This window comes from Pseudophryne corroboree, chromosome 5 (genome assembly GCF_028390025.1).
Source record: "Pseudophryne corroboree isolate aPseCor3 chromosome 5, aPseCor3.hap2, whole genome shotgun sequence".
Classification (NCBI taxonomy): Eukaryota; Metazoa; Chordata; class Amphibia; order Anura; family Myobatrachidae; genus Pseudophryne; species Pseudophryne corroboree.
Window position 1 is genome coordinate 296,101,469 of NC_086448.1, and position 25,740 is coordinate 296,127,208.

The 25,740-nt window shown below is 47.6% G+C and overlaps 1 protein-coding gene across 4 annotated transcripts in view; it reads left to right on the forward strand.

Annotated features, from left to right (window-relative positions):
* Positions 1 to 25,740, forward strand: part of LARS2 (leucyl-tRNA synthetase 2, mitochondrial) — a 706,190-nt gene that overhangs the window by 236,517 nt on the left and 443,933 nt on the right. For all 4 annotated transcript variants that reach the window (XR_010177698.1, XM_063922423.1, XM_063922424.1 and 1 more), the window contains one exon: positions 18,478 to 18,569. Coding sequence is in view for 3 of the 4 variants with exons in the window: in XM_063922423.1 (XP_063778493.1) it covers positions 18,478 to 18,569 (92 nt within the window). In the remaining variant the exon portion in view is untranslated. The remainder of the gene's footprint in view (positions 1 to 18,477; positions 18,570 to 25,740) is intronic.

A 25,740-nucleotide genomic window follows, 5' to 3' on the forward strand; every position in this document is an offset into this window, starting at 1 on the left:
GATCATAGAGGTTGAACTGGGGATCTGTAAAATGTGTTCTGACATAGGCAAAGTTCAGTAAGGCCATATTCTCGCAGGTGCGACTCATGCAGACCAGCGCGTAAGCTTATATACGCCTGTTATAAAGCATGTATTTTGCACTGAGTATATGGTGTCACGGCTGAGGTTGTTTATGAATCCGGACTAGGTTGAGCTGCTGGGTTTTGGCTTGAGATCTTATGACGGAATTGGGCAGGCTCAATATAGGGTCTACTCATTCATAGACCTGACAGTTTGGTTATTCAGGAACACCTGACTGGAGGCTGTATGAGGTGAGTAGAGATAGTGATGTGGTACCAGCTATATCGGAACTGGAACACTGGGGTATAGTTTTACCAGTGTAATAGGTAGCTAAGAAGTTAATAACCAAGAGTTCACTATCATTGGGAAGAGATTAAGCAGTGAATCTGGAGATGTTGCAACGGATTTTCAGGAGCAGCTTTTCAGGAACGCTGGGATAGGCTATACAAGCAAATTAGGGTTGCAGGGGCAGCCCTTTGGGATCACTGGCATTGGCTATACCAGTGAATCTGGATATGCTTCGTTGGTGAAGCAGTAGCATCCCTTCAGGATCACTGGGATTGGCGGTACCGGTGAATCTGGATAAGCTGCGATGATGAAGCAGTAACAGCTATACTGGAAAGCTCGGGAAGCCAGGGAGTGCTAGAGATAGAAACCGCACTTGTCTAGAATCCAACAGGAGAGTAAGGAGCTCACAGCAGGTTGATAGACAACAAAGCACTGGCATTTTGCCTGTGCTGGAATTCAGGATTTTTACCCCTGGTTTGCTGCTGATTGGTGGTGATGATCACATGACTGTAAACATGGTTCCTGATTGGACTCTGGGCAGTCAGCTGATCAGAACTGTTGTGCATCCATTATTTATATATCCTTCAGAAATGGTAAATTGACATGTGCTGTACATAATAACTCTTGAGCTTGCACATGAAATACAGATAATTATAAAAAAATATAATAACAAAGAATATAAAGAATTATCAGAAAATATAACAAGTCAACATGATGTTGCCCATTCCTTCTGTATTACAGTATCTTCTTTGAAAAGGTATGTTTGTCACATACTGTCAGACACATATTTTTATTTTCTCTGACGTCCTAGTGGATGCTGGGGACTCCGTAAGGACCATGGGGAATAGCGGCTCCGCAGGAGACTGGGCACAGCTAAGAAAGATTTAGGACTACCTGGTGTGCACTGGCTCCTCCCACTATGACCCTCCTCCAGACCTCAGTTAGAATCCTGTGCCCGGCTGGGCTGGATGCACACTAGGGGCTCTCCTGAGCTCCTAGAGAGAAAGTATATTTTAGGTTTTTTATTTTACAGTGAGATCTGCTGGCAACAGACTCACTGCAGCGAGGGACTAAGGGGAGAAGAAGCGAACCTACCTAACTGGTGGTAGCTTGGGCTTCTTAGGCTACTGGACACCATTAGCTCCAGAGGGATCGACCGCATGGAACCGGCCATTGATGTTCGGTCCCAGAGCCGCGCCGCCGGCCCCCTTACAAAGCCAGAAGCAAGAAGAGTCCGGAAAATCGGCGGCAGAAGACATCAGTCTTCACCAAGGTAGCGCACAGCACTGCAGCTGTGCGCCATTGCTCCTCATACACACTTCACACTCCGGTCACTGAGGGTGCAGGGCGCTGGGGGGCGCCCTGAGCAGCAATAAAAACGCCTTGGCTGGCAAATATATCACAATACATAGCCCCAGAGGCTATATATGTGATAAATACCCCTGCCAGAATCCATAAAAAAGCGGGAGAAAAGTCAGCGAAAAAGGGGCGGAGCTATCTCCCTCAGCACACTGGCGCCATTTTCTCTTCACAGTGCAGCTGGAAGACAGCTCCCCAGGCTCTCCCCTGTAGTTTTCAGGCTCAAAGGGTTAAAAAGAGAGGGGGGGCACTAAATTTAGGCGCAAAATTGTTTATACAAGCAGCTATTGGGGGAAAAATCACTCAGTTATAGTGTTAATCCCTGCATTATATAGCGCTCTGGTGTGTGCTGGCATACTCTCTCTCTGTCTCCCCAAAGGACTTTGTGGGGTCCTGTCCTCAGTCAGAGCATTCCCTGTGTGTGTGCTGTGTGTCGGTACGGCTGTGTCGACATGTGGGATGAGGAAGGTTACGTGGAGGTGGAGCAGAGGCCGATAAATGGGATGTCGTCCCCTGTGGGGCCGACACCAGAGTGGATGGATAGGTGGAAGGTATTAACCGACAATGTCAACTCCTTACAAGGCTGGATGACGTAAAACAGCTGTGGGACAGCCGGCTTCTCAGCCCGCGCCTGCCCAGGCGTCTCAAAGGCCATCGGGCTCAAAAAAGCGCCCGTTACATCAGATGGCAGACACAGATGTCGACACGGAGTCTGACTCCAGTGTCGACGAGGTTGAGACATATACACAATCCATTAGGAACATCCGTTACATGATCTCGGCAATGAAAAATGTGTTACGCATTTCTGACATGAACCCAAGTACCACATAAAAGGGGTTTTATTTTTGGGGAGAAAAAGCAGGCAGTGTTTTGTTCCCCCATCAAATGAGTGAATGAAGTGTGAAAAAGCGTGGGTTCCCCCGATAAGAAACTGGTAATTTCTAAAAAGTTACTGATGGCGTACCCTTTCCCGCCAGAGGATAGGTCACGTTGGGAGATATCCCTTAGGGTGGATAACGCGCTCACACGTTTGTCAAAAAAGGTGGCACTGCCGTCTTAGGATACGGCCACCTTGAAGGAGCCTGCTGATAAAAAACAGGAGGCTATCCTGAAGTTTGTATATACACACTCAGGTTATATACTGAGACCTGCAATTGCCTCAGCATAAATAGTGCTGCTGCAGCGTGGTCTGATACCCTGTCAGATAATATTAATACTCTAAGACAGGGATAATAGTTTGCTAACATAGAGCATATTAAAGACGTCGTCTTATATATAAAGGATGCACAGAGGGATATTTGCCGGCTGGCATCCAGAATAAATGCAATGTCCATTCTGCCAGGAGGGTATTAGAAACCCGGCAGTGGACAGGTGATGCTGCCTATAAAAGGCACATGGAGATTCTGCCTTATAAGGGTGAGGAATTGTTTGGGGATGGTCTCTGGGACCTCGTATCCACAGCAACAGCTGGGAAGAAAAAAAAAAAATTTTACCTCAGGTTTCCTCACAGCCTAAGAAAGCACCGTATTTTCAGGTACAGTCCTTTCGGCTTCAGAAAAGCAAGCGGGTCAAAGGCGCTTCCTTTCTGCACAGAGACAAGGGAAGAAGGAAAAAGCTGCACCAGCAGCCAGTTCCCAGGATCAAAAATCTTCCCCCGCTTCCTCTGAGTCCACCGCTTGACGTTGGGGCTCCACAGGTGGAGACAGGTGCGGTAGGGGCGCATCTCGGGAACTTCAGGGACCAGTGGGTTTGACCACAGGTGGATCTCTAGGTTCTGCAAATAGTATCACAGGGATACAGGCTGGAGTTCGAGGCGACTCCCCCTCGCCGTTACCTCACCTCAACCTTGCCTGCTGCCCTCGGAGAAAGGTAGTACTGGCGGCAATTCACAAGCTGCACCTCCTGCAGGTGAAATCAAGGTACCCCTCCTTCAACAAGGCCGGGGTTACTATTCCATAATGTTGTGGTACCGAAACCAGACGGTTCGGTTAGACCCATTCTAAAATTGAAAGCCTTGAACACTTATATACGAAGGTTCAAGTTCGAAATGGAATCGCTCAGGTCGATTATTGCAAGCCTGGAGAATTTCATGGTATCACTGGACATCAAGGATGCTTACCTGCATGTCCCTATTTACCCTCTTCACCAGGAGTACCTCAAAATTGTGGTACAGGATTGTCATTACCAATTCCAGACGTTGCCGTTGGTCTGTCCCCGGCACCGAGGTATTTACCAAGGTAATGGCCGAAATAATTATCCCGTACTTGGACGATCTCCTTATAAAGGCGAGGTCCAGGGAGCAGTTGTTCGGCGGAGTAGCACTATCTCGGGAAGTGCTACAACAGCACGGCTGGATTCTGAATATCCAAAGTCGCAGCTGGTTCCTACGACGCGTCTACTGTTCCTGAGTATGGTTCTGGACACAGAACAGGATAAAAAGGGTTTCTCCCGGAGGAGAAGTCCAAGGAGTTGTCGTCTCTAGACAGAGACCTCCTAATACGTATACAGGTGTCGGTGCATCAATGCACGCGAGCCCTGGGAAGGATGGTAGCTTCTTACGAAGAAATTCCATTCGCCAGGTCCCATACAAGGATTTTCCAGTGGGATCTGTTGGACATGTGGTCCGGGTCGCATCTTCAGATGCATCGGCGGATAACCCTGTCTCCAAGGGCCAGGGTGTCGCTGCTGTGGTGGCTGCAGAGTGCTCATCTTCTAGCCAGCCTTCGAGGCTGGGGGGCAGTCACACAGGGAAGAAACTTCCAAGGCTATGGAAAAGTCAGGAGACTTCCCTACACATAAATATTCTGGAACTAAGGGCCATTTACAATGCCCTAAGTCAGGCTAGACCCCTGCTTCAACACCGGCCGGTGCTGATCCAGTCAGACAACATCACGGCGGTCGCTCATGTAAACGACAGGGCGGCACAAGAAGCAGGATGGCGATGGCAGAAGCCACAAGGATTCTCCGATGGGCGGAAAATCATGTGTTAGCACTGTCAGCAGTGTTCATTCCCGGAGTGGACAACTGAGAAGCAGACTTTCTCAGAAGACACGACCTCCACCCGGGAGAGTGGGGACTTCATCCAGAAGTCTTCCAAATGATTGTACACCGTTGGGAAAGGCCACAGGTGGACATGATGGCGTCCCGCCTCAACTAAAAGTTACAAAGATATTGCGCCAGGTCAAGGACCCTCAGGCGATAGCTGTGGACGCTCTGGTAACACCGTGGGTGTACCAGTCGGTGTATGCGTTCCCTTCTCTGCCTCTCTTATCCAGGGTAATGAGAATAATAAGAAGGAGAGGAGTAAGAACTATACTCATTGTTCCGGGTGGGCCAAGAAGAGCTTGGTAACCAGAACTCCAAGAAATAATCTCAGAGGACCCATGGCCTCTGCCGCTCAGACAGGACCTGCTGCAGCGGGGGGCCTGTCTGTTCCAAGACGTACCGCGGCTGCGTTGGACGGCATGGCGGTTGAACGCCGGATCCTGAAGGAAAAGGGAATTCCAGAGGAAGTTATCCCTACGCTATTTAAAGCTAGGAAAGAAGTGAACGCTAACCATTATCACCGCATATGGCGGAAATATGTTGCGTACTGTGAGGCCAGGAAGGCCCCAAAGGAGAAATTTCAGCTAGGTCGATTTCTGCACTTCCTACAGTCAGAGGTGACTGTGGGCCTACAATTGGGTTCCATTAAGGTCCAGATTTCGGCTGTATCGATTTTCTTCCAAAATGGTACTTGCTTCACTGCCTGAAGTTCAGACTTTGGTTAAGGGAGGGCTGCATAGTCAGCCCCCGTTTGTGCCTCCAGTGGCACCGTGGGATCTCAACGTGGTGTTGGATTTCCTGAAGTCGCATTGGGTTGAGCCACTTAAATCCGTGGAGCTATAATACCTCACGTGGAAAGTGGTCATTCTGTGGGCCTTGGCGTCGGCCAGGCGTGTATCAGAATTGACAAAAGCCCTTATCTGTATTTTATATGGGAAAGGCGAAATTGAGGACTCGTTCCCAATTCCTTCCTAAGGTGGTATCAGTTTTTCATGTGAACCAACCTATTGTGGTGCCTGCGGCTACTTGGGACTTGGAGGATTCCAAGTTACTGGACGTAGTCAGGGCCCTGAAAAGTATATGTTTCCAGGACAGCTGGAGTCAGGAAGACTGACTCGCTATTTATCCTGTATGCACCCAACAAGCTGGGTGCTCCTGCTTCTAAGCAGACGATTGCTCGCTTGATCTGTAGCACGATTCAACTTGCACATTCTGCGGCTGGACTGCCGCACCCTAAATCTGTAAAAGCCCATTCCACGAGGAAAGTGGGCTCTTCTTTGGCGGCTGCCCGAGGGGTCTCGGCTTTACAACTTTGCCGAGCTGCTACTTGGTCAGGGGCAAACACGTTTGCAAAATTCTACAAATTTGATACCCTGGCTGAGGAGGACCTTGAGTTCTCTCATTCGGTGCTGCAGAGTCATCCGCACTCTCCCGCCCGTTTGGGAGCTTTGGTATAATCCCCATGGTCCTTACGGAGTCCCCAGCATCCACTAGGACGTCAGAGAAAATAAGATTTTACTCACCGGTAAATCTATTTCTCGTAGTCCGTAGTGGATGCTGGGCGCCCGTCCCAAGTGCGGACTGTCTGCAATACTTGTATATAGTTATCATTAACTAAAAGGGTTATTGTTGAGCCATCTGTTGAGAGGCTCTGTTATGTTCATACTGTTAACTGGGTATCATATCACGAGTTATACGGTGTGATTGGTGTGGCTGGTATGAGTCTTACCCGGGATTCAAAATCCTTCCTTATTGTGTCAGCTCTTCCGGGCACAGTATCCTAACTGAGGTCTGGAGGAGGGTCATAGTGGGAGGAGCCAGTGCACACCAGGTAGTCCTAAATCTTTCTTAGCTGTGCCCAGTCTCCTGCGGAGCCGCTATTCCCCATGGTCCTTACGGAGTCCCCAGCATCCACTACGGACTACGAGAAATAGATTTACCGGTGAGTAAAATCTTATTTTTTTTGTCAGAGGTACTACACACAATTCCAATAGCTCATTTGAATATTACGGTACTTTCCCCAAATAATAGATGCCACTATTGTTAGCAAACAAGTCCACTTTATTTTATGCACCCAGCTTTCTTTACAAGTACCCTTGGGATATGACCCCAGTTAGTTTGGCGCATTTGCACCCCTGTTTTGACCACACCTGTTTATGTTTTAGCTGAAATATGCTATGTATGCTTTAGCTTCGCATGTAACCCAAACATATTATTATATGGATATGTACTATATCAAACTGTTGCAGTTAGGTTTATGATATCTTGGACATTTTTATTATAAAATATATTTGCTTTAATTACTGATATTTTATTTTATTATTATTTTTTGGGGGGGGGGGGGGGGGCTGGGTTATGGACAGGTAACATTTGTGCACAGCCTGTAAGTAACATGAAGCTCACACAGATAGCCTCTTCTGTCGCTTCACTGTATAAACCTACAGCATGTTTCTTGGATAGCAATATGAAAGCTACAGTAAGTGTCCTGTCTTTAGATCTATTGATTAACTGCTATTCTTAAACTGGGTATACACCTATACAATCGTCGACCCGTTCACAAACGATTGTATAGGTGTGTATGCAGGAGCATTATACAATAAATGACATTAAAACAATTCTGCAATGTTTGGGATTGGGAGGTCACATCTTATGTACTGTTTAATATTTATCTGCCTGACCTCCCGATCCCATAGAAGTCCATACACACTTAGCTATTTCTAGCACAGTGCATACAGGGCTCACAGAGGGTCAAGCTGGGTACAGAAAACTCAGCGTTTACCTGATCAGCTGAGTGATCACAAAGGTGTGCAACCAGCCTTAGTTAATGATGAACAAACATATACATTCTGTAGCGTTATGGTAAATTTAAAATATATATTCTGTGAACGGAGACAGTACCTTTTTTTATGCTGAAATTGTATTTCTGTTAAACAGGAAAGAAACAAACAATATTTTGCTTTAATTTAATAAATAGAATTAGAACAGATGACATATTTTAGCTTTTCAATTTATAAACTGGAACCACAGATTGTTATTGTTACATGACTTCAGTGCATAATCACAGATCTAATTTAGTTGAATATTTTGGTTATGTTTATCTGCAAGGAAGTACAGCTGGCATCTGGTGGCACCAAACTAGATTTATAAATATGGAAGGCATGACATCACCTGTCTTTTCAAATGTTCGACACAGCCGGACACACAACATAGCCAGGTCAGCGGAACCTGAGGATTATGTCACCATCAAAAAGAGGATCTTGCAGCTGAATTTTTTTAAATTAAAATAGCAACTTTTTAAATATTTATATAAAACTGTTATTCTTTACACTAGTGTAATTATTAGAGTTGATTGCCATGGCAACTCTGTATTTGCACCTGGCATGCAGCATGCAAAGAAGTAGGCAAATCAAACTTGGTTACCTAATGTTTTTATTTCAGGGATCTTGTGTGTGTCTGGTTGTGTTAAGCAAATTCCAAGTGCAGTTTATACAAAGACAGTACTCCTTGGGTAAGAAAAAGGTGTTAAAAAAGTGGATTCATTTATTTGTGCTTCTTTATAAAACCACACAACTCTTTCCTGAGGGTGGTCTTCAGTATGCCGAATGTCGGGATCCCGGCGCACAGTATACCGGCGCCGGGATCCCGACACCCGGCATACCGACAGCTATTCTCCCTCGTGGGGGTCCACGACCCCCCTGGAGGGAGAATAAATAGCGTGGCGCGCGTAGTGCGCCACCGTGCCTGCAGCGTGGCGAGCGCAGCGAGCCCGCAAGGGGCTCCTTTACGCTCGCCACACTGCCGGTATGCCGGCGGTCAGGCTCCCGACGCCGGTATGCTGGTCGCCAAGGAGCCCGGCCGCCGGTATACCATACTACACCCCTTTCCTGGTATAAATAGCAGTGTAGAAGTTATGCTATTATGACTGAGTCCAGCACTTAAATATCAGTGCTCCACAGTGCTTCATTTTAATTTGACAATATAAATAGTAACAGAGTAAAGTGAACATTTTCAAATCAAATCAACTGATATACACACACACACACACACACACACACACACACACACACACACACACACACACACACACAGTGTTGCTATTAATTAAAGAGACTGTACTTGTAAACCATACTGTCAGGGGTGTTGTAAGAGAGGAGGGGACCCGCGTGCAGCCTCCTCTGTTGCGGGCCCCTTCCACTCCAGCAGCAGTAGACTTTTGCATAATGCTAGAGTTTACTGCTAATGTGCAGGTCTCCGGGAACACGGCGTCCGTGCATTGTTCCTAGGGACATCTACAGTGTGCAAATCACTCGGAAATGGAAGTGGCGGCCATTTTCCAAGTGATTCCTGTCCGCAGTGCAGGTCTGCTGTCGCGGGACTCCGGAGGACTAAGTATAATATATATAGGTGCTGTGTGGGGCCCTTGTGCACTACACACACTTCACCCATTATTGAAACGCCTATACATACTGTGTTAACGTTAAGTTATTAGTTAAATTTAACAAAACGCCCCCACCCTTCCCCTCGGACCTTCCCATATGCAAACCAAGGGCTTATAGGTCAGATTTTATGTGTGCTTGAGTTTGTGTTAAGATAGTTCCAAGGCTCCTCACTGCCAAACAGAAAGATAATCTAAAGTGAATTTGAACAGACATTTTGGAACAAATTCAGGCGGATTCGCATTTTTATTACCTGTGATGATACTTGGATCTTCTTGAGACAAAACCCCAGTCCATGAACTGGAAAACACCATCATCACCAAGAATGAAAAAAGCATGTCAAAGCCATGTTGTTTTCTTTGATATCAAGGTTGTTACTTTGTCAGACTGGGTACCACCAGAAGGCACACCAGTGAATCAGCATTACTGCAAAAATGTCCTGGAAACTTTGCAGGAAAGAATCAGAAGAAAGAGGCCAGAATCTGTACTCAAGGGAACCCGTTTTGTACCAGTTACTGAAGTAAAGAAGAAAACTGTTCAGACAACTGACAGATTGTGTGCTACAGCATGGCTTTCACCAATAGAAAATAAGGTGGCTGTGGTGTGTGGTTGCAGAAGGGGAGTACATAGTAGGGGAACAGACTTAAAATGTACTTAATATAAGTAAACGTATATTATAGCATCAGTCTCGTTATTTACTAGTCCCACCCTGTATGTACTGTATATTAGCCTTGTTTTCTTTATATATATATAGAGAGAGAGAGAGAGAGAGAGAGAGAGAGAGAGAGAGAGAGAGACATTCCCCCCATTAAAGAGAAGTTTGTAACTCTTCTCCGTGTACAGATAATGGTAGGGTTTATGGAGAGTAGAGCGACCTAGGGCCTGATTCTAAGGTGTATGCAAACCTGATTTTTTCCCCTCAGTTAAGCTATTATCGGTGGTCTGTGTCTCACTGCACATGTGCCGCGATGGTCTTTCTACAGCAGAGATTTATACACAAAGTGATTGATAGTCAGTCATGGGCGCAGACAGCTTTGTGGGATCCTGGTAATGGGAAGGGCCGTGGCACATAGTGGCTGACTGCTGCCTTCGTCTCTAGCCCAGCACGCAGCAGCGTCTGCTCCACTGGGGGAGAGAGCAGTCAGTCCCCCTGCATATCTGCTGTCTGCAAAGGGGAAGGGAGGGGCAGTGTGACTCGGGCCCGAGTAAAGAGTGCCCCCCCCCCCCTTCCCCTTGGTGTCACTGAAGTCAGGAGCTGTTTGGAGAAGGAGGGGGGAGCACAGGTGCAGGTGACGCGACCATGCACAGTAGAAATGTCTCCAGCATCTTCCTTCCTATGGCCATAGTACTGCACGGGTGGCGGATATTTGCCTGTTGTACATGTGATGGTTGCACTTTTGTACACAAGCAGTGGATCAGAGACGCTGATTATTGGTGTGTCTGTACAACTCCTGGCACATGCGGCATTAGCAGATTTTTGCACAGCCGCTGTGTACAAATTGACAGCTGTGAAGGCATTTGCATACATCTTTGGATTAGGCCCGTACAGTGTAAAGATGCACCATACGTTCAGGAGGGATCAATATGGGATCCCAACGGTCGGGATCCTGCGGTCATAATATCGATGCTGGAATCCCGATATACGGGATCCCGACGGCGAGCGCATCGTGTCCCCTCGCGGGCTCGCTGCACTCTCCATGCTCGGGCCCGGTGGCGAGCTTTTCTCGCCACACTAATTTATTCCCCATCGCACCCACCCCCCAAGTGTGGTTTCGGGACCCTGGTCGGGATTTCGACCGCCGGGATTCTCATGGATATTGGGATTCTGGCGTCGGTATTATGACCGCAGGGACCCTGACCGTCGGGAAACAATCGAGTTATTTTCCTTTAGAGAAATTTTTGTATCTACCTATCTATCTTTCTGTATTACATAGAAATCTAATTTATACGTGTATGTGGGAATATTGTTAGACTGTTTACAGGTCTTCAATACAATATGGCTTCTCATGTTATTTTTCAGCATCAAAAGAAATAGCTTTTTAACGCCTTTACACCCAACCTTTGCCCCCATCATCTTTGCATTTGTCATTGAATTTTTCATTATTTAAGATAAAACTTAATGACAAAAATATACTTTGTTGCGGGTTACAGCATGCCTCTACAGTTTCCACTTTGGTATTAAACAAGCCACAAAGAGATATAGATGATTGCACCTATCCTCATCCTGTTATTTGTAGATAGAAGTGTAACAGTCAAGGAAGAGAATACTGGGAGCAAAAGGGAGGGCATTTATGTGCTCTGGGCCAACCCTTGCCCCAGCATATGTTATGTCACACAAGAGTGGCATGGGATTAGGAAGATACCAGCCAGACGCATCACAAGGATGTCCCTAGCTCCTCTCCGGAGTCGGTCTTACAACTGCCGGGATCCCGACCGTCGGGATCCTATACTGATCCTGTCTAGAATCACAGTCCCCAAGAGTATCTGCATTTCTTTCATGGCACCCCTAAGTCAAAACTTTGTTATTGAGAAATTCAGCAAAAATGATTAAAGAAGTTAATTGTGCTTACTGTCATCCTTACACATGTGTCCTATCTCATCATTGCTGCAGTCACATTAAACTTTCCTTCTAGTCGCGCCTTGTCATAAGCACTTTTACTAACGCCAGACTTCTTTTTGTGCATTTTTTCTCCAGAAAATTACTATAAGACACACAAGCAGACTCTGCTGATTAAAATGATATGCCACATGAGTATATTCTGCGTGGGACTGTGACTGTATCTACATAAGAAATTCTACGTTAAAGTGTTTCTCTGACGTCCTAGTGGATGCTGGGAACTCCGTAAGGACCATGGGCAATAGCGGCTCCGCAGGAGACTGGGCACAAAAAAGAAAAGCTTTAGGACTACCTGGTGTGCACTGGCTCCTCCCCCTATGACCCTCCTCCAAGCCTCAGTTAGATTTTTGTGCCCGACCGAGCTGGGTGCAATCTAGGAGGCTCTCCTGAGCTTCTTAGGAAAAGTTAGTTTTAGGTTTTTTATTTTCAGTGAGACCTGCTGGCAACAGGCTCACTGCATCGAGGGACTAAGGGGAGAAGAAGCGAACCTGCCTGCTTGCAGCCAGCTTGGGCTTCTTAGGCTACTGGACACCATTAGCTCCAGAGGGACCGAACACAGGCCCAGCCTCGGAGTCCGGTCCCAGAGCCGCGCCGCCGGCCCCCTTACAGAGCCAGAAGCAAGAAGAGGTCCGGAAAATCGGCGGCAGAAGACATCAGTCTTCACCAAGGTAGCGCACAGCACTGCAGCTGTGCGCCATTGCTCCTCATGCACCACACGCTCCGGTCACTGATGGGTGCAGGGCGCTGGGGGGGGGCGCCCTGAGCAGCAATATAAACACCTTGGCTGGCTAAATTACATCACATATAACCCCCAGGGCTATATGGATGTATATTAACCCCTGCCAGATTCCTGAAAAAAGCGGGAGAAAAGTCCGCCGAGAAGGGGGCGGAGCCTATCTCCTCAGCACACTGGCGCCATTTTTCCTCACAGCTCCGCTGGAAGGACGTCTCCCTGACTCTCCCCTGCAGTCCTGCACTACAGAAAATTTTGGTGTTATCCCAACATATATATAGCACTCTGGTGTGTGCTGGCATACTCTCCCTCTGTCTCCCCAAAGGGCTAGTGGGGTCCTGTCCTCTATCAGAGCATTCCCTGTGTGTGTGCTGTGTGTCGGTATGACTGTGTCGACATGTATGAAGAGGAAAATGATGTGGAGGCGGAGCAATTGCCTGTACTGGTGATGTCACCCCCTAGGGAGTCGACACCTGAGTGGATGAGCTTATGGAAGGATTTACGTGAAAGTGTCAGCTCTTTACAAAAGACGGTTGATGACATGAGACAGCCGGCTACTCAGCTTGTGCCTGTCCAGGCGTCTCAAAGACCATCAGGGGCTCTAAAACGCCCGCTACCTCAGATGGTAGATACAGACGCCGACACGGATACTGACTCCAGTGTCGACGATGAAGAGACGAATGTGACTTCCAGTAGGGCCACACGTTACATGATTGAGGCAATGAAAAATGTTTTACACATTTCTGATAGTACAAGTACCACTAAAAAGGGTATTATGTTTGGTGAGAAAAAACTACCTGTAGTTTTTCCTGCATCTGAGGAATTAAATGAAGTGTGTGTTGAAGCGTGGGTTTCTCCCGATAAAAAACTGATAATTCCTAAAAAGTTATTGGCATCATACCCCTTCCCGCCAGAGGATAGGGCACGTTGGGAAACACCTCCTAGGGTGGATAAAGCGCTCACACGCTTGTCAAAACAGGTGGCACTACCGTCTCCGGATACGGCCGCCCTTAAGGAACCTGCTGACAGAAAGCAGGAGAATATCCTAAAATGTATATACACTCACACGGGTGTTATACTGCGACCAACAATCGCCTCAGCCTGGATGTGCAGTGCTGGGGTGGCTTGGTCGGATTCCCTGACTGAAAATATTGATACCCTGGATAGGGACAGTATATTACTGACTATAGAGCATTTAAAAGATGCGTTTTTATATATGCGTGATGCACAGAGGGATATTTGCCGGCTGGCATCAAGAGTAAGTGCGCTGTTCATATCTGCCAGAAGAGGGTTATGGACGCGGCAGTGGTCAGGTGATGCTGATTCCAAAAGGCATATGGAAGTATTGCCTTATAAAGGGGAGGAGTTATTTGGGGTAGGTCTATCGGACCTGGTATCCATGGCAACTGCTGGAAAATCCACATTTTTACCCCAGGTAGCCTCTCAACATAAAAAGACGCCGTATTATCAGGCGCAGTCCTTTCGGCCCCATAAGGGCAAGCGGGCGAAAGGCTCCTCATTCCTGCCCCGTGGCAGAGGGAGGGGAAAAAGGCTGCAGCAAACAGCCAGTTCCCAGGAACAGAAGCCCTCTCCCGCTTCTGCCAAGTCTTCAGCATGACGCTGGGGCTCTACAAGCGGACTCCGGCACGGTGGGGGCCCGTCTCAAGAATTTCAGCGCGCAGTGGGCTCACTCACAAGTGGATCCCTGGATCCTTCAGGTGGTATCTCAGGGGTACAAATTGGAATTCGAGGCGTCTCCCCCTCGCCGTTTCCTAAAGTCTGCCTTACCGACGTCTCCCTCCGACAGGGAGGCGGTATTGGAAGCCATTCACAAGCTGTATTCACAGCAGGTGATAATCAAGGTACCCCTACTGCAACAGGGAAAGGGGTATTATTCCACGCTGTTTGTGGTACCGAAGCCGGATGGCTCGGTGAGACCTATTTTAAATCTAAAATCTTTGAACACTTACATACAGAGGTTCAAATTCAAGATGGAGTCACTCAGAGCGGTGATCGCGAACCTGGAAGAAGGGGATTATATGGTGTCTCTGGACATCAAGGATGCTTACCTCCATGTCCCAATTTACCCTTCTCACCAAGGGTACCTCAGGTTTGTGGTACAGAACTGCCACTATCAGTTTCAGACGCTGCCGTTTGGATTGTCCACGGCGCCCCGGGTCTTTACCAAAGTAATGGCCGAAATGATGATACTCCTTCGAAGGAAGGGAGTTTTAATTATCCCTTACTTGGACGATCTCCTGATAAGGGCAAGATCCAAGGAACAGTTGGTAGTCGGAGTAGCACTATCTCAAGTAGTGCTGCGGCAGCACGGTTGGATTCTAAATATCCCAAAATCGCAGCTGATCCCGACGACACGTCTTCTATTCCTAGGGATGATCCTGGACACAGTCCAGAAAAAGGTGTTTCTCCCGGAAGAGAAAGCCAGAGAGTTATCCAAGCTAGTCAGAAACCTCCTAAAACCAGGCCAAGTATCAGTGCACCAATGCACAAGGGTCCTGGGAAAAATGGTAGCTTCCTACGAAGCAATCCCATTTGGCAGATTCCACGCAAGAACATTCCAGTGGGACCTGCTGGACAAATGGTCCGGATCGCATCTTCAGATGCATCAGCGAATAACCCTGTCCCCAAGGACAAGGGTGTCTCTCCTGTGGTGGTTGCAGAGTGCTCATCTTCTAGAGGGCCGCAGATTCGGCATTCAGGACTGGGTTCCGGTGACCACGGATGCTAGCCTGCGAGGCTGGGGAGCAGTCACACAGGGAAAAAACTTCCAGGGCTTGTGGTCAAGCCTGGAGACATCACTTCACATAAATATCCTGGAGTTAAGAGCCATTTACAATGCTCTAAGCCAAGCAAGACCTCTGCTTCAAGGTCAGCCGGTGCTGATCCAGTCGGACAACATCACGGCAGTCGCCCACGTAAACAGACAGGGCGGCACAAGAAGCAGGAGGGCAATGGCAGAAGCTGCAAGGATTCTTCGCTGGGCGGAAAATCATGTGATAGCACTGTCGGCAGTGTTCATTCCGGGAGTGGACAACTGGGAAGCAGACTTCCTCAGCAGGCACGACCTCCACCCGGGAGAGTGGGGACTTCACCCAGAAGTCTTCCACATGATGATAAACCGTTGGGAAAAACCAAAGGTGGACATGATGGCGTCCCGCCTCAACAAAAAACTGGACAGGTATTGCGCCAGGTCAAGGGACCCTCAAGCAATAGCTGTGGACGCTCTGGTAACACCGTGGGTGTACCAGTCGGTGTATGTGTTCCCTCCTCTGCCTCTCATACCCAAGGTGCTGAGAATTATACGGCGGGGAGGAGTAAGAACTATTCTCGTGGCTCCGGATTGGCCAAGAAGGACTTGGTACCCGGAACTTCAAGAGATGCTCACAGAGGACCCGTGGCCTCTACCTCTGAGAAGGGACCTGCTCCAGCAGGGACCCTGTCTGTTCCAAGACTTACCGCGGCTGCGTTTGACGGCATGGCGGTTGAACGCCGGATCCTGAAGGAAAAAGGCATTCCAGACGAAGTCATCCCTACTTTGATAAAAGCCAGAAAGGATGTAACCGCAAAGCATTATCACCACATCTGGCGGAAATATGTTGCGTGGTGCGAGGCCAAAAAGGCCCCGACGGAGGAATTTCAACTGGGTCGATTCCTGCATTTCCTGCAAGCAGGAGTGTCTATGGGCCTAAAATTAGGATCCATTAAGGTCCAGATTTCGGCCCTGTCGATTTTCTTTCAGAGAGAACTGGCTTCAGTGCCTGAAGTCCAGACGTTTGTTAAGGGAGTGCTACATATACAGCCTCCTTTTGTGCCTCCAGTGGCACCCTGGGATCTGAATGTTGTTTTGGATTTCCTAAAATCACATTGGTTTGAACCACTCAACACTGTGGAATTAAAATATCTCACATGGAAAGTGGTCATGTTGTTGGCCCTGGCTTCAGCCAGGCGTGTGTCCGAATTGGCGGCTTTATCCTGTAAAAGCCCTTACCTGATTTTTCATACGGACAGGGCAGAATTGAGGACTCGTCCTCAATTTCTCCCAAAGGTGGTTTCAGCGTTTCATCTGAACCAGCCTATTGTGGTACCTGCGGCTACTAAGGACTTGGAGGACTCCAAGTTGCTGGACGTTGTCAGGGCCCTGAAAATATATGTTTCCAGGACGGCTGGAGTCAGAAAATCTGACTCGCTATTTATCCTGTACGCACCCAACAAGCTGGGTGCTCCTGCTTCTAAGCAGACTATTGCTCGCTGGATTTGTAGTACAATTCAGCTTGCGCATTCTTTGGCAGGCCTGCCACAGCCAAAATCTGTAAAAGCCCACTCCACAAGGAAGGTGGGCTCATCTTGGGCGGCTGCCCGAGGGGTCTCGGCTTTACAACTCTGCCGAGCTGCTACTTGGTCAGGGTCAAATACTTTTGTAAAATTTTACAAATTTGACACTCTGGCTGAGGAGGACCTGGAGTTTTCTCACTCGGTGCTGCAGAGTCATCCGCACTCTCCCGCCCGTTTGGGAGCTTTGGTATAATCCCCATGGTCCTTACGGAGTTCCCAGCATCCACTAGGACGTCAGAGAAAATAAGAATTTACTTACCGATAATTCTATTTCTCGTAGTCCGTAGTGGATGCTGGGCGCCCATCCCAAGTGCGGATTATCTGCAATACTTGTACATAGTTATTGTTAACAAATCGGGTTATTGTTGTTGTGAGCCATCTATCCAGAGGCTCCTCTGTTATCATGCTGTTAACTGGGTTCATATCACAGGTTGTACGGTGTGATTGGTGTGGCTGGTATGAGTCTTACCCGGGATTCAAAATCCTTCCTTATTGTGTACGCTCGTCCGGGCACAGTATCCTAACTGAGGCTTGGAGGAGGGTCATAGGGGGAGGAGCCAGTGCACACCATGTAGTCCTAAAGCTTTTCTTTTTTGTGCCCAGTCTCCTGCGGAGCCGCTATTCCCCATGGTCCTTACGGAGTTCCCAGCATCCACTACGGACTACGAGAAATAGAATTATCGGTAAGTAAATTCTTATTTTTCATGGAATGCAGATACAGCTGCAGTTGCACACAGAATATAGGCATACGGTATATAATCTTATTCAGCAAAGTCTGCTTGTGTGATTTAGTCACATAGCGATGCAAATAAGATGCATTTTCAGCAAGAAAGACACCCAATGTTATCAGAGTTGCAAGGTAACTGCCGGCTCACTCACGCCAGGAACCTCGCGGTGTCTGGCGTATTGAGGCAAGATGTATGAGGACACATCTGTAGGTTCAGTTATCTAGTCGTGGACAGGTTTAAGCTTTTGTTTGTCCACATAGATTATGATTGGCAGCCACCAACACTGGTTTTACCTATCTCATGAGCCATAAATAATTTGATTTGGTACTGGACCACCAGCCCGTGGCACACCTGCATGTTCCCCATTGCACCCAGTTTTGGATTCACTGCTCTATGTTATAAGTAGCGTCCATGAAACCAGCCAACTGTCTGGGCAGGAAGGGTCAAGCAGCAAGGGCAGGCACCTCCCACTTTGCCAGAGGAAAGCGCTAGTCAGTGTGCAGTCAAACATTCGCTTTCATAAGATACATTACAGTAGGTACATAAGGCAAGTCACATATCAAAGATTGTTTGGTGTAAACAGATGTTTCCTCATACACTATTGCTGCACTCGTGTCAAACATACCTCCTCCTTTTGCCAGGTCCTGTGCAGCGTCTTTTTCGGAGGCTAAAGAATCTTGTGGAGGAGAAATAATAACTGTCCTGCTTAGATTTATTTATGAGAAATTGGGTTCCCTCCTGTCTGCAAAGCTAATTTAGAGGAATTAATGAACCATTTTATTTCTAGTTATTATGCCGTTGTCTTAGTTTGGGGACAAACAATTCATATTTATCTTTGTGTTCCCTTGTGTCTATCAGGTTATTAATCCAATGGGCTGGGATGCGTTTGGACTGCCTGCTGAAAATGCCGCCATTGAACGTGGCTTGAGCCCTGACACCTGGACCCGAAGGTACCCTGTTGTTAATCTATTGTTAATATGTACTGTTTATATGGAATACACAGAACAACAAAAAGAAAAAAGGTGCACTGACCTACTGGTGGATATATATATATATATATATATATATATATATATAATATACAACATAAAAACCTGTATGGTTATATCACCAAATGGAATTGGCTGCTGCTTCCCCAAAAAGAGGTGATTGCAACCCTCTTATTTATGAAGAACAAAAAAAACTATACAATTGGGAGGGCTCTTTCTGGTCAGCAGTGCTGTATAACTTTACATGGCAATATCTGTCGGGCTCTCTGCACGGAATACATACTATTTACCAGCAGACAGGATGCCAGCTGTCAGTATATAGACAGTGGCGTACGGTCTGTTTGAATCCCAGCAGCAAGTCCCCTTGCGGGCTCGCAGCACTTGTCACGCTACGGGCCAGGTGGCTCACTTAGCTCACCACAGGTTATGGTCCCACTCGGTTGGTGTCGTGGACCCACCAAATGTATTTTTCTCTAACGTCCTAAGTGGATGCTGGGGACTCCGTCAGGACCATGGGGTTTAGCGGCTCCGCAGGAGACAGGGCACAATAATAAAAGCTTTAGGATCAGGTGGTGTGCACTGGCTCCTCCCCCTATGACCCTCCTCCAAGCCTCAGTTAGATCTTTGTGCCCGGCCGAGAAGGGTGCAATCTAGGTGGCTCTCCTGAGCTGCTTAGAATAAAAGTTTAAGTTAGGTTTTTATTTTCAGTGAGTCCTGCTGGCAACAGGCTCACTGCTACGAGGGACTTAGGGGAGAGAAGTAAACTCACCTGCGTGCAGGATGGATTTGCTTCTTAGGCTACTGGACACCATTAGCTCCAGAGGGAGTCGGAACACAGGTCTCACCCTGGGGTTCGTCCCGGAGCCGTGCCGCCGACCCCCCTTGCAGATGCCGAAGTTGAAGAGGTCCAGAGGTCCAGAAACAGGCGGCAGAAGACTTTCAGTCTTCATAAGGTAGCGCACAGCACTGCAGCTGTGCGCCATTGTTGTCAGCACACTTCATACCAGCGGTCACTGAGGGTGCAGGGCGCTGGGGGGGGCGCCCTGGACAGCAATGTATTATACCTTTTTTATGGCTAAAATACATCACATATAGCCCTTGAGGCTATATGGATGTATTTAACCCCTGCCAGATCTCACAAACTCCGGGAGAAGAGCCCGCCGTTTTAGGGGGCGGGGCCTATTCTCCTCAGCACACGGCGCCATTTTCCTGCTCAGCTCTGCTGTGAGGAAGGCTCCCAGGCTCTCCCCTGCACTGCACTACAGAAACAGGGTTAAAACAGAGAGGGGGGGCACTTATTTGGCGATATGATTACATATGTGAAAATGCTATAAGGGAAAACACTTGTATAAGGGGTTGTCCCTGTATAATTATAGCGTTTTTGGTGTGTGCTGGCAAACTCTCCCTCTGTCTCCCCAAAGGGCTAGTGGGGTCCTGTCCTCTATCAGAGCATTCCCTGTGTGTGTGCTGTGTGTCGGTACGTGTGTGTCGACATGTAGGAGGACGATGTTGGTGAGGAGGCGGAGCAAATTGCCTGTATTGGTGATGTAACTCTCTAGGGAGTCGACACCGGAATGGATGGCTTATTTAGGAATTACGTGATAATGTCAACACGATGCAAGGTCGGTTGACGACATGAGACGGCCGGCAAACAAATTAGTACCTGTCCAGGCGTCTCAGACACCGTCAGGGGCTTGTAAAAACGCCCATTTACCTCAGTTGGTCGACACAGACACAGACACGGACACTGACTTCAGTGTCGACGGTGAAGAAACAAACGTATTTTCCTTTAGGGCCACACGTTACATGTTAAGGGCAATGAAGGAGGTGTTACATATTTCTGATACTACAAGTACCACAAATAAGGGTATTATGTAGGGTGGGAATAATCTACTTGTAGTTTTTCCTGAATCCGATAAATTAAAGTGTGTGATGATACGTGGGTTTCCTCCGATAGAAAATTATTGGAGGTATACCCTTTCCCGCCAGAAGTGAGGGCGAGTTGGGAAACACACCTTAGGGTGGATAAGGCGCTCACACGCTTATAAAAACAAGTGGCGTTACCGTCTCCAGATACGGCCGCCCTCAAAGAGCCAGCTGATAGGAAGCTGAAAAATATCCTAAAAAGTATATACACACATACTGGTGTTATACTACGACCAGCAATCGCCTCAGCCTGGATGTGCAGCGCTGAGGGGGCTTGGTCGGATTTCCTGACTGAAAATATTGATACCCTTGACAGGAACAATATTTTATTGACTATAGAGCATTTTAAGGATGCATTTCTATATATGCGAGATGCGCAGAGGGATATTTGCATTCTGGCATCAAGAGTAGATGTGATGTCCATATCTGCCAGACGATGTTTATAGACACGACAGTGGTCAGGTGATGCAGATTCCAGACGGCACATGGAAGTATTGCCGTATAAAGGGGCGGTCCATCGGACCTGGTGGCCATGGCAACAGCTGGAAAATCCACTTTTGTTACCCCAAGTCACATCTCAGCAGAAAAGGACACAGTCTTTTCAGTCTCAGTCCTTTCGTACCCATAAAGGCAGGAGGGCAAAAGGCCAGTCATATCTGCCCAGGGTTAGAGGAAAGGGAAGAAGACTGCAGCAGGCAGCCCATTCCCAGGAACAGAAGTCCTCCACAGCTTCTGCCAAGTCCGCAGCATGACGCTGGGGCCATACAAGCGGACTCAGGTGCGGTGGGGGATCATCTCAAGAGTTTCAGCACGCAGTGGGCTCACTCGCAAGTGGACTCCTGGATCCTACACGTAGTATCCCAGGTGTACATTGGAAATTCGAGACGTCTTCCCCTCACAAGTTCCTGAAGTCTGCTTTACCAACGTCTCCCTCCGACAGGGAGGCAGTATTGGAAAAAAATTCACAGGCTGTATTCCCAGCAGGTGATAATCAAAGTACCCCTCCTACAACAAGGGAAGGGGTATTATTCCACACTATATTGTGGTACTGAAGCCAAACGGCTCGGTGAGATCTAAAAGATTTGAACAATTACATACAAGGGTTCAAATCAAGATGGAGTCACTCAGAGCAGTGATAGCGAACCAGGACGATATGGTGTCACTGGATATCAGGGACGCTTACCTACATGTCCAAATTTTGCCCTTCTCACCAAGGGTATCTCAGGTTCGTGGTACAGAACTGTCACTATCAGTTCAGACGCTGCCGTTTGGATTGTCCACGGCACCCCGGGTCTTTACCATGGTAATGGCCGAAATGATGATTCTTCCTAAAAGAAATATGGACGCTTTCCTGATAAGGGCAAGGTCCAGAGAACAGTTGGCGGTCGGAGTAGCACTATCTCAAGTAGTTCTACGACAGCACGAGTGGATTCTAAATATTCCAAAATCGCAGCTTTTTCCGACGACACGTCTAATGTTCCTAGGAATGATTCTGGACACAGTCCAGAAAAGGATGTTTTCTCCCGGAGAAGAAGACCAGGGAGTTATCCGAGCTAGTCAGGAACCTCCTAAAACCAGGAAAAGTATCAGTGCATCATTGCACAAGGGTCCTGTGAAAAATGGTGGTTTCTTACAAAGCGATCCCATTCGGTAGATTTCACGCAAGAACCTTTCAGTGGAATCTGCTGGGAAAATGGTCCGGATCGCATCTTCAGATGCATCAGCGGATAACCCTGTCTCCAAGGACAAGGGTGTTTTCTTCTGCGGTGGCTGCAGAGTGCTCATCTATCAAAGGGCCGCAGATTCGACATTCAGGACTGGGTCCTGGTGACCACGGATGCCAGCCTGAGTGGCTGGGGAGCAGTCACACAAGGAAAAAATTTCCAGGGAGTGTGATCAAGTCTGGAGACTTCTCTCCACATAAATATATTGGAGCTAAGGGCAATTTACAAGGCTCTAAGCTTAGCAAGACCTCTGCTTCAAGGTCAGCCGGTATTGATCCAGTGGGACAACATCACGGCAGTCGCCCACGTAAACAGACAGGGCGGCACGTGAAGCAGGAGGGAAATGGCAGAAACTGCAAGGATTCTTCGCTGGGCGAAAAATCATGTGATAACACTCTCAGCAGTGTTAATTCCGGGAGTGGAAAACTGGGAAGCAAACTTCCTCAGCAGGCATAACCTCCACCCGGGAGAGTGGGGACTTCAGCGGGAAGTCTTCCACATGATTGTAAACCGTTGGGAAAAACCAAAGGTGGACATGATGGCGTCCCGCCTGAACAAAAAACTAGACAAATATTGCGCCAGGTCAAGGGACCCTCAGGCAATAGCGGTGGACGCTCTGGTAACACTGTGGGTGTACCAGTCAGGGTATGTGTTCCCTCCTATGCATCTCATACCAAAAGTACTGAGAATCATAAGAAGGAGATGAGTAAGAACGATACTCGTGGTTCCGGATGGGTCAAGAAGGACTTGGTACCCGGAACTTCAAGAGATGCTCACGGAAGAACCGTGGCCTCTACTTTTAAGAAAGGACCTGCTCCAGCAGGGGCCTTGTCTGTTCCAAGACTTACCGCGGCTGCGTTTGACGGCATGGCAGTTGAACGCCGGATCCTGAAAGGGCATTCCAGATGAAGTCATCCCTACCCTGGTCGAAGCCAGGAACGATGTAACCGCAAAACATTTTCACCGCATTTGGCGAAAATATGTTGCGTGGTGTGAGGCCAAGAAGGTCCCTACAGAGGAATTCCAACTGGGTCGTTTCCTACATTTCCTGAAAACAGGACTGTCTATGGGCCTAAAATTAGGGTCCATTAAGGTTCAAATTTCGACCCTGTCAAATTTCTACCAGAAAGAACTGGCTTCAGTGCCTGAAGTTCAGACGTTTGTAAAAGGGGTACTGCATATACAGCCTCCTTTTGTGCCCCCAGTGGCACCTTGGGATCTCAATGTTGTTTTGAGTTTCCTAAAGTCACATTGGTTTGATCCACTCACCACTGTGGAATTATAATATTTCACATGGAAGGTGAAGATTCTATTAGCCCTGGCTTCAGCCAGGCGTGTGTCAGAATGGGCGGCTTTATCATATAAAAGCCCTTACTTAATTTTTCATTCTGACAGGGCAGAATTGAGGACTCGTCCTCAATTTCTCCTTAAGGTGTTTTCTGTTTTTCACATGAACCAACCTATTGTGGTACCTGCGGCTACTAGGGACTTGGAGGACTCCAAGTTACTTGACGTTGTCAGGGCCCTGAAAATATATGTTTCCAGGACGACTGGAGTCAGAAAATCTGACTCGCTGTTTAGCCTGTATGCACCCAACAAGATGGGTGTTCCTGCTTCTAAGCAGACGATTGCTCGCTGGATTTGTAGTACAATTCAGCTTGCACATTCTGTGGCAGGCTTGCCACAGCCAAAATCAGTAAAAGCCCATTCCACAAGGAAGTGGGCTCATCTTGGGCGGCTGCCCGAGAGGTCTCGGCTTTACAACTTTGCCGAGCTGCTACTTGGTCAGGGGCACACCCTGACTGAGGAGGACCTGGAGTTCTCTCATTCGGTGCTGCAGAGTCATCCGCACTCTCCCGCCCGTTTGGGAGCTTTGGTATAATCCCCATGGTCCTGACGGAGTCCCCAGCATCCACTTAGGACGTTAGAGAAAATAAGAATTTACTTACCGATAATTCTATTTCTCGTAGTCCGTAGTGGATGCTGGGCGCCCATCCCAAGTGCGGATTGTCTGCAATACTTATACATAGTTATTGTTACAAAAATCGGGTTATTCTTGTTGTGAGCCATCTTTTCAGAGGCTCCTTCGTTGTTATCATACTGTTAACTGGGTTCAGATCACAGGTTGTACGGTGTGATTGGTGTGGCTGGTATGAGTCTTACCCGGGATTCAATATCCTTCCTTATTATGCACGCTCGTCCGGGCACAGTATCCTAACTGAGGCTTGGAGGAGGGTCATAGGGGGAGGAGCCAGTGCACACCACCTGATCCTAAAGCTTTTATTATTGTGCCCTGTCTCCTGCGGAACCGCTAAACCCCATGGTCCTGACGGAGTCCCCAGCATCCACTACGGACTACGAGAAATAGAATTATCGGTAAGTAAATTCTTATTATTTATTTATTACCAGTTATTTATATAGCGCACACATATTCCGCAGTGCTTTACAGAGAATCACATCAGTCCCTGCCCCAGTGGAACTTACAATCTATATTCCCTTCCACATGTACACACACACACATTCACACTAGGGTTCATTTTGTTGGGATCCAATTAAACTACCAGTATATTTTTGGATTGTGGGAGGAAACCAGAGTACCTGGAGGAAACCCACGCAAGTATGGGGAGAATATACAAACTCCACACAGAGCAATGGTGGGAATCGAATCCATGACCTCAGTGTTGTGAGGCAAGTTTGCTAACCATTACACCATTCATACTGCCACCAAATGAGTGGGAATACCCCGCATTTGTCGGAATTCCACTCAGCTGCATTTCACCGGCTTTCAGGATTCTGGCGTCGGTCTCCTGAATGCCGGGATCTCGACAGATGGTATATTAACTGTATCCTGTTTATATAAAAATAATAATATTACTACCACCACCATATTTGTCCATTGAATAGTTTACAAATATTGTCACACACATATAATTAAGTTTTGGGGTAATGGGCTATTATTGTATGTTAGGGGTCTAGTTTGTCATTGTTTTTTTTTTTTTTTAGCTACTCAGGTTTAGTTCTCCATCTTCTGCTTCCTATGTAAGCAAACAATGCGTATTGGCCATAAACCAGTCTCTGCTGTGAATGTGATACTAATTATTATTATAGGCCTATCTTACTCAACACAAATAGATTTAAAAAATAAAATAAACACCTGTGTATGTGTTGCTGATCTGATAATATACCTGACAGTAAAATAAGTCTGTTACCGAAGTGCCTGATTCAGAGATGGACACAGAATCCGATTCAGCATGGGTTGTAGTTGTGCGGCAAATTGCACAACTACAACTCTTTACACTAACATGCGGGGGGACACCCAGCACAGGGCAAGTCCGCCCCGCATGCCGGGTCCTGAGCTCCCCATCCGCTAACATGCGAGCGCATTGCATGATTATGGTTGCCCCTGCCAGCGCATCCATCTTATGGGTTGCAGCGGCTGTTTGTGATGTCATGCAGCCGCCTCAGTCCGCCGTGCAAATGGT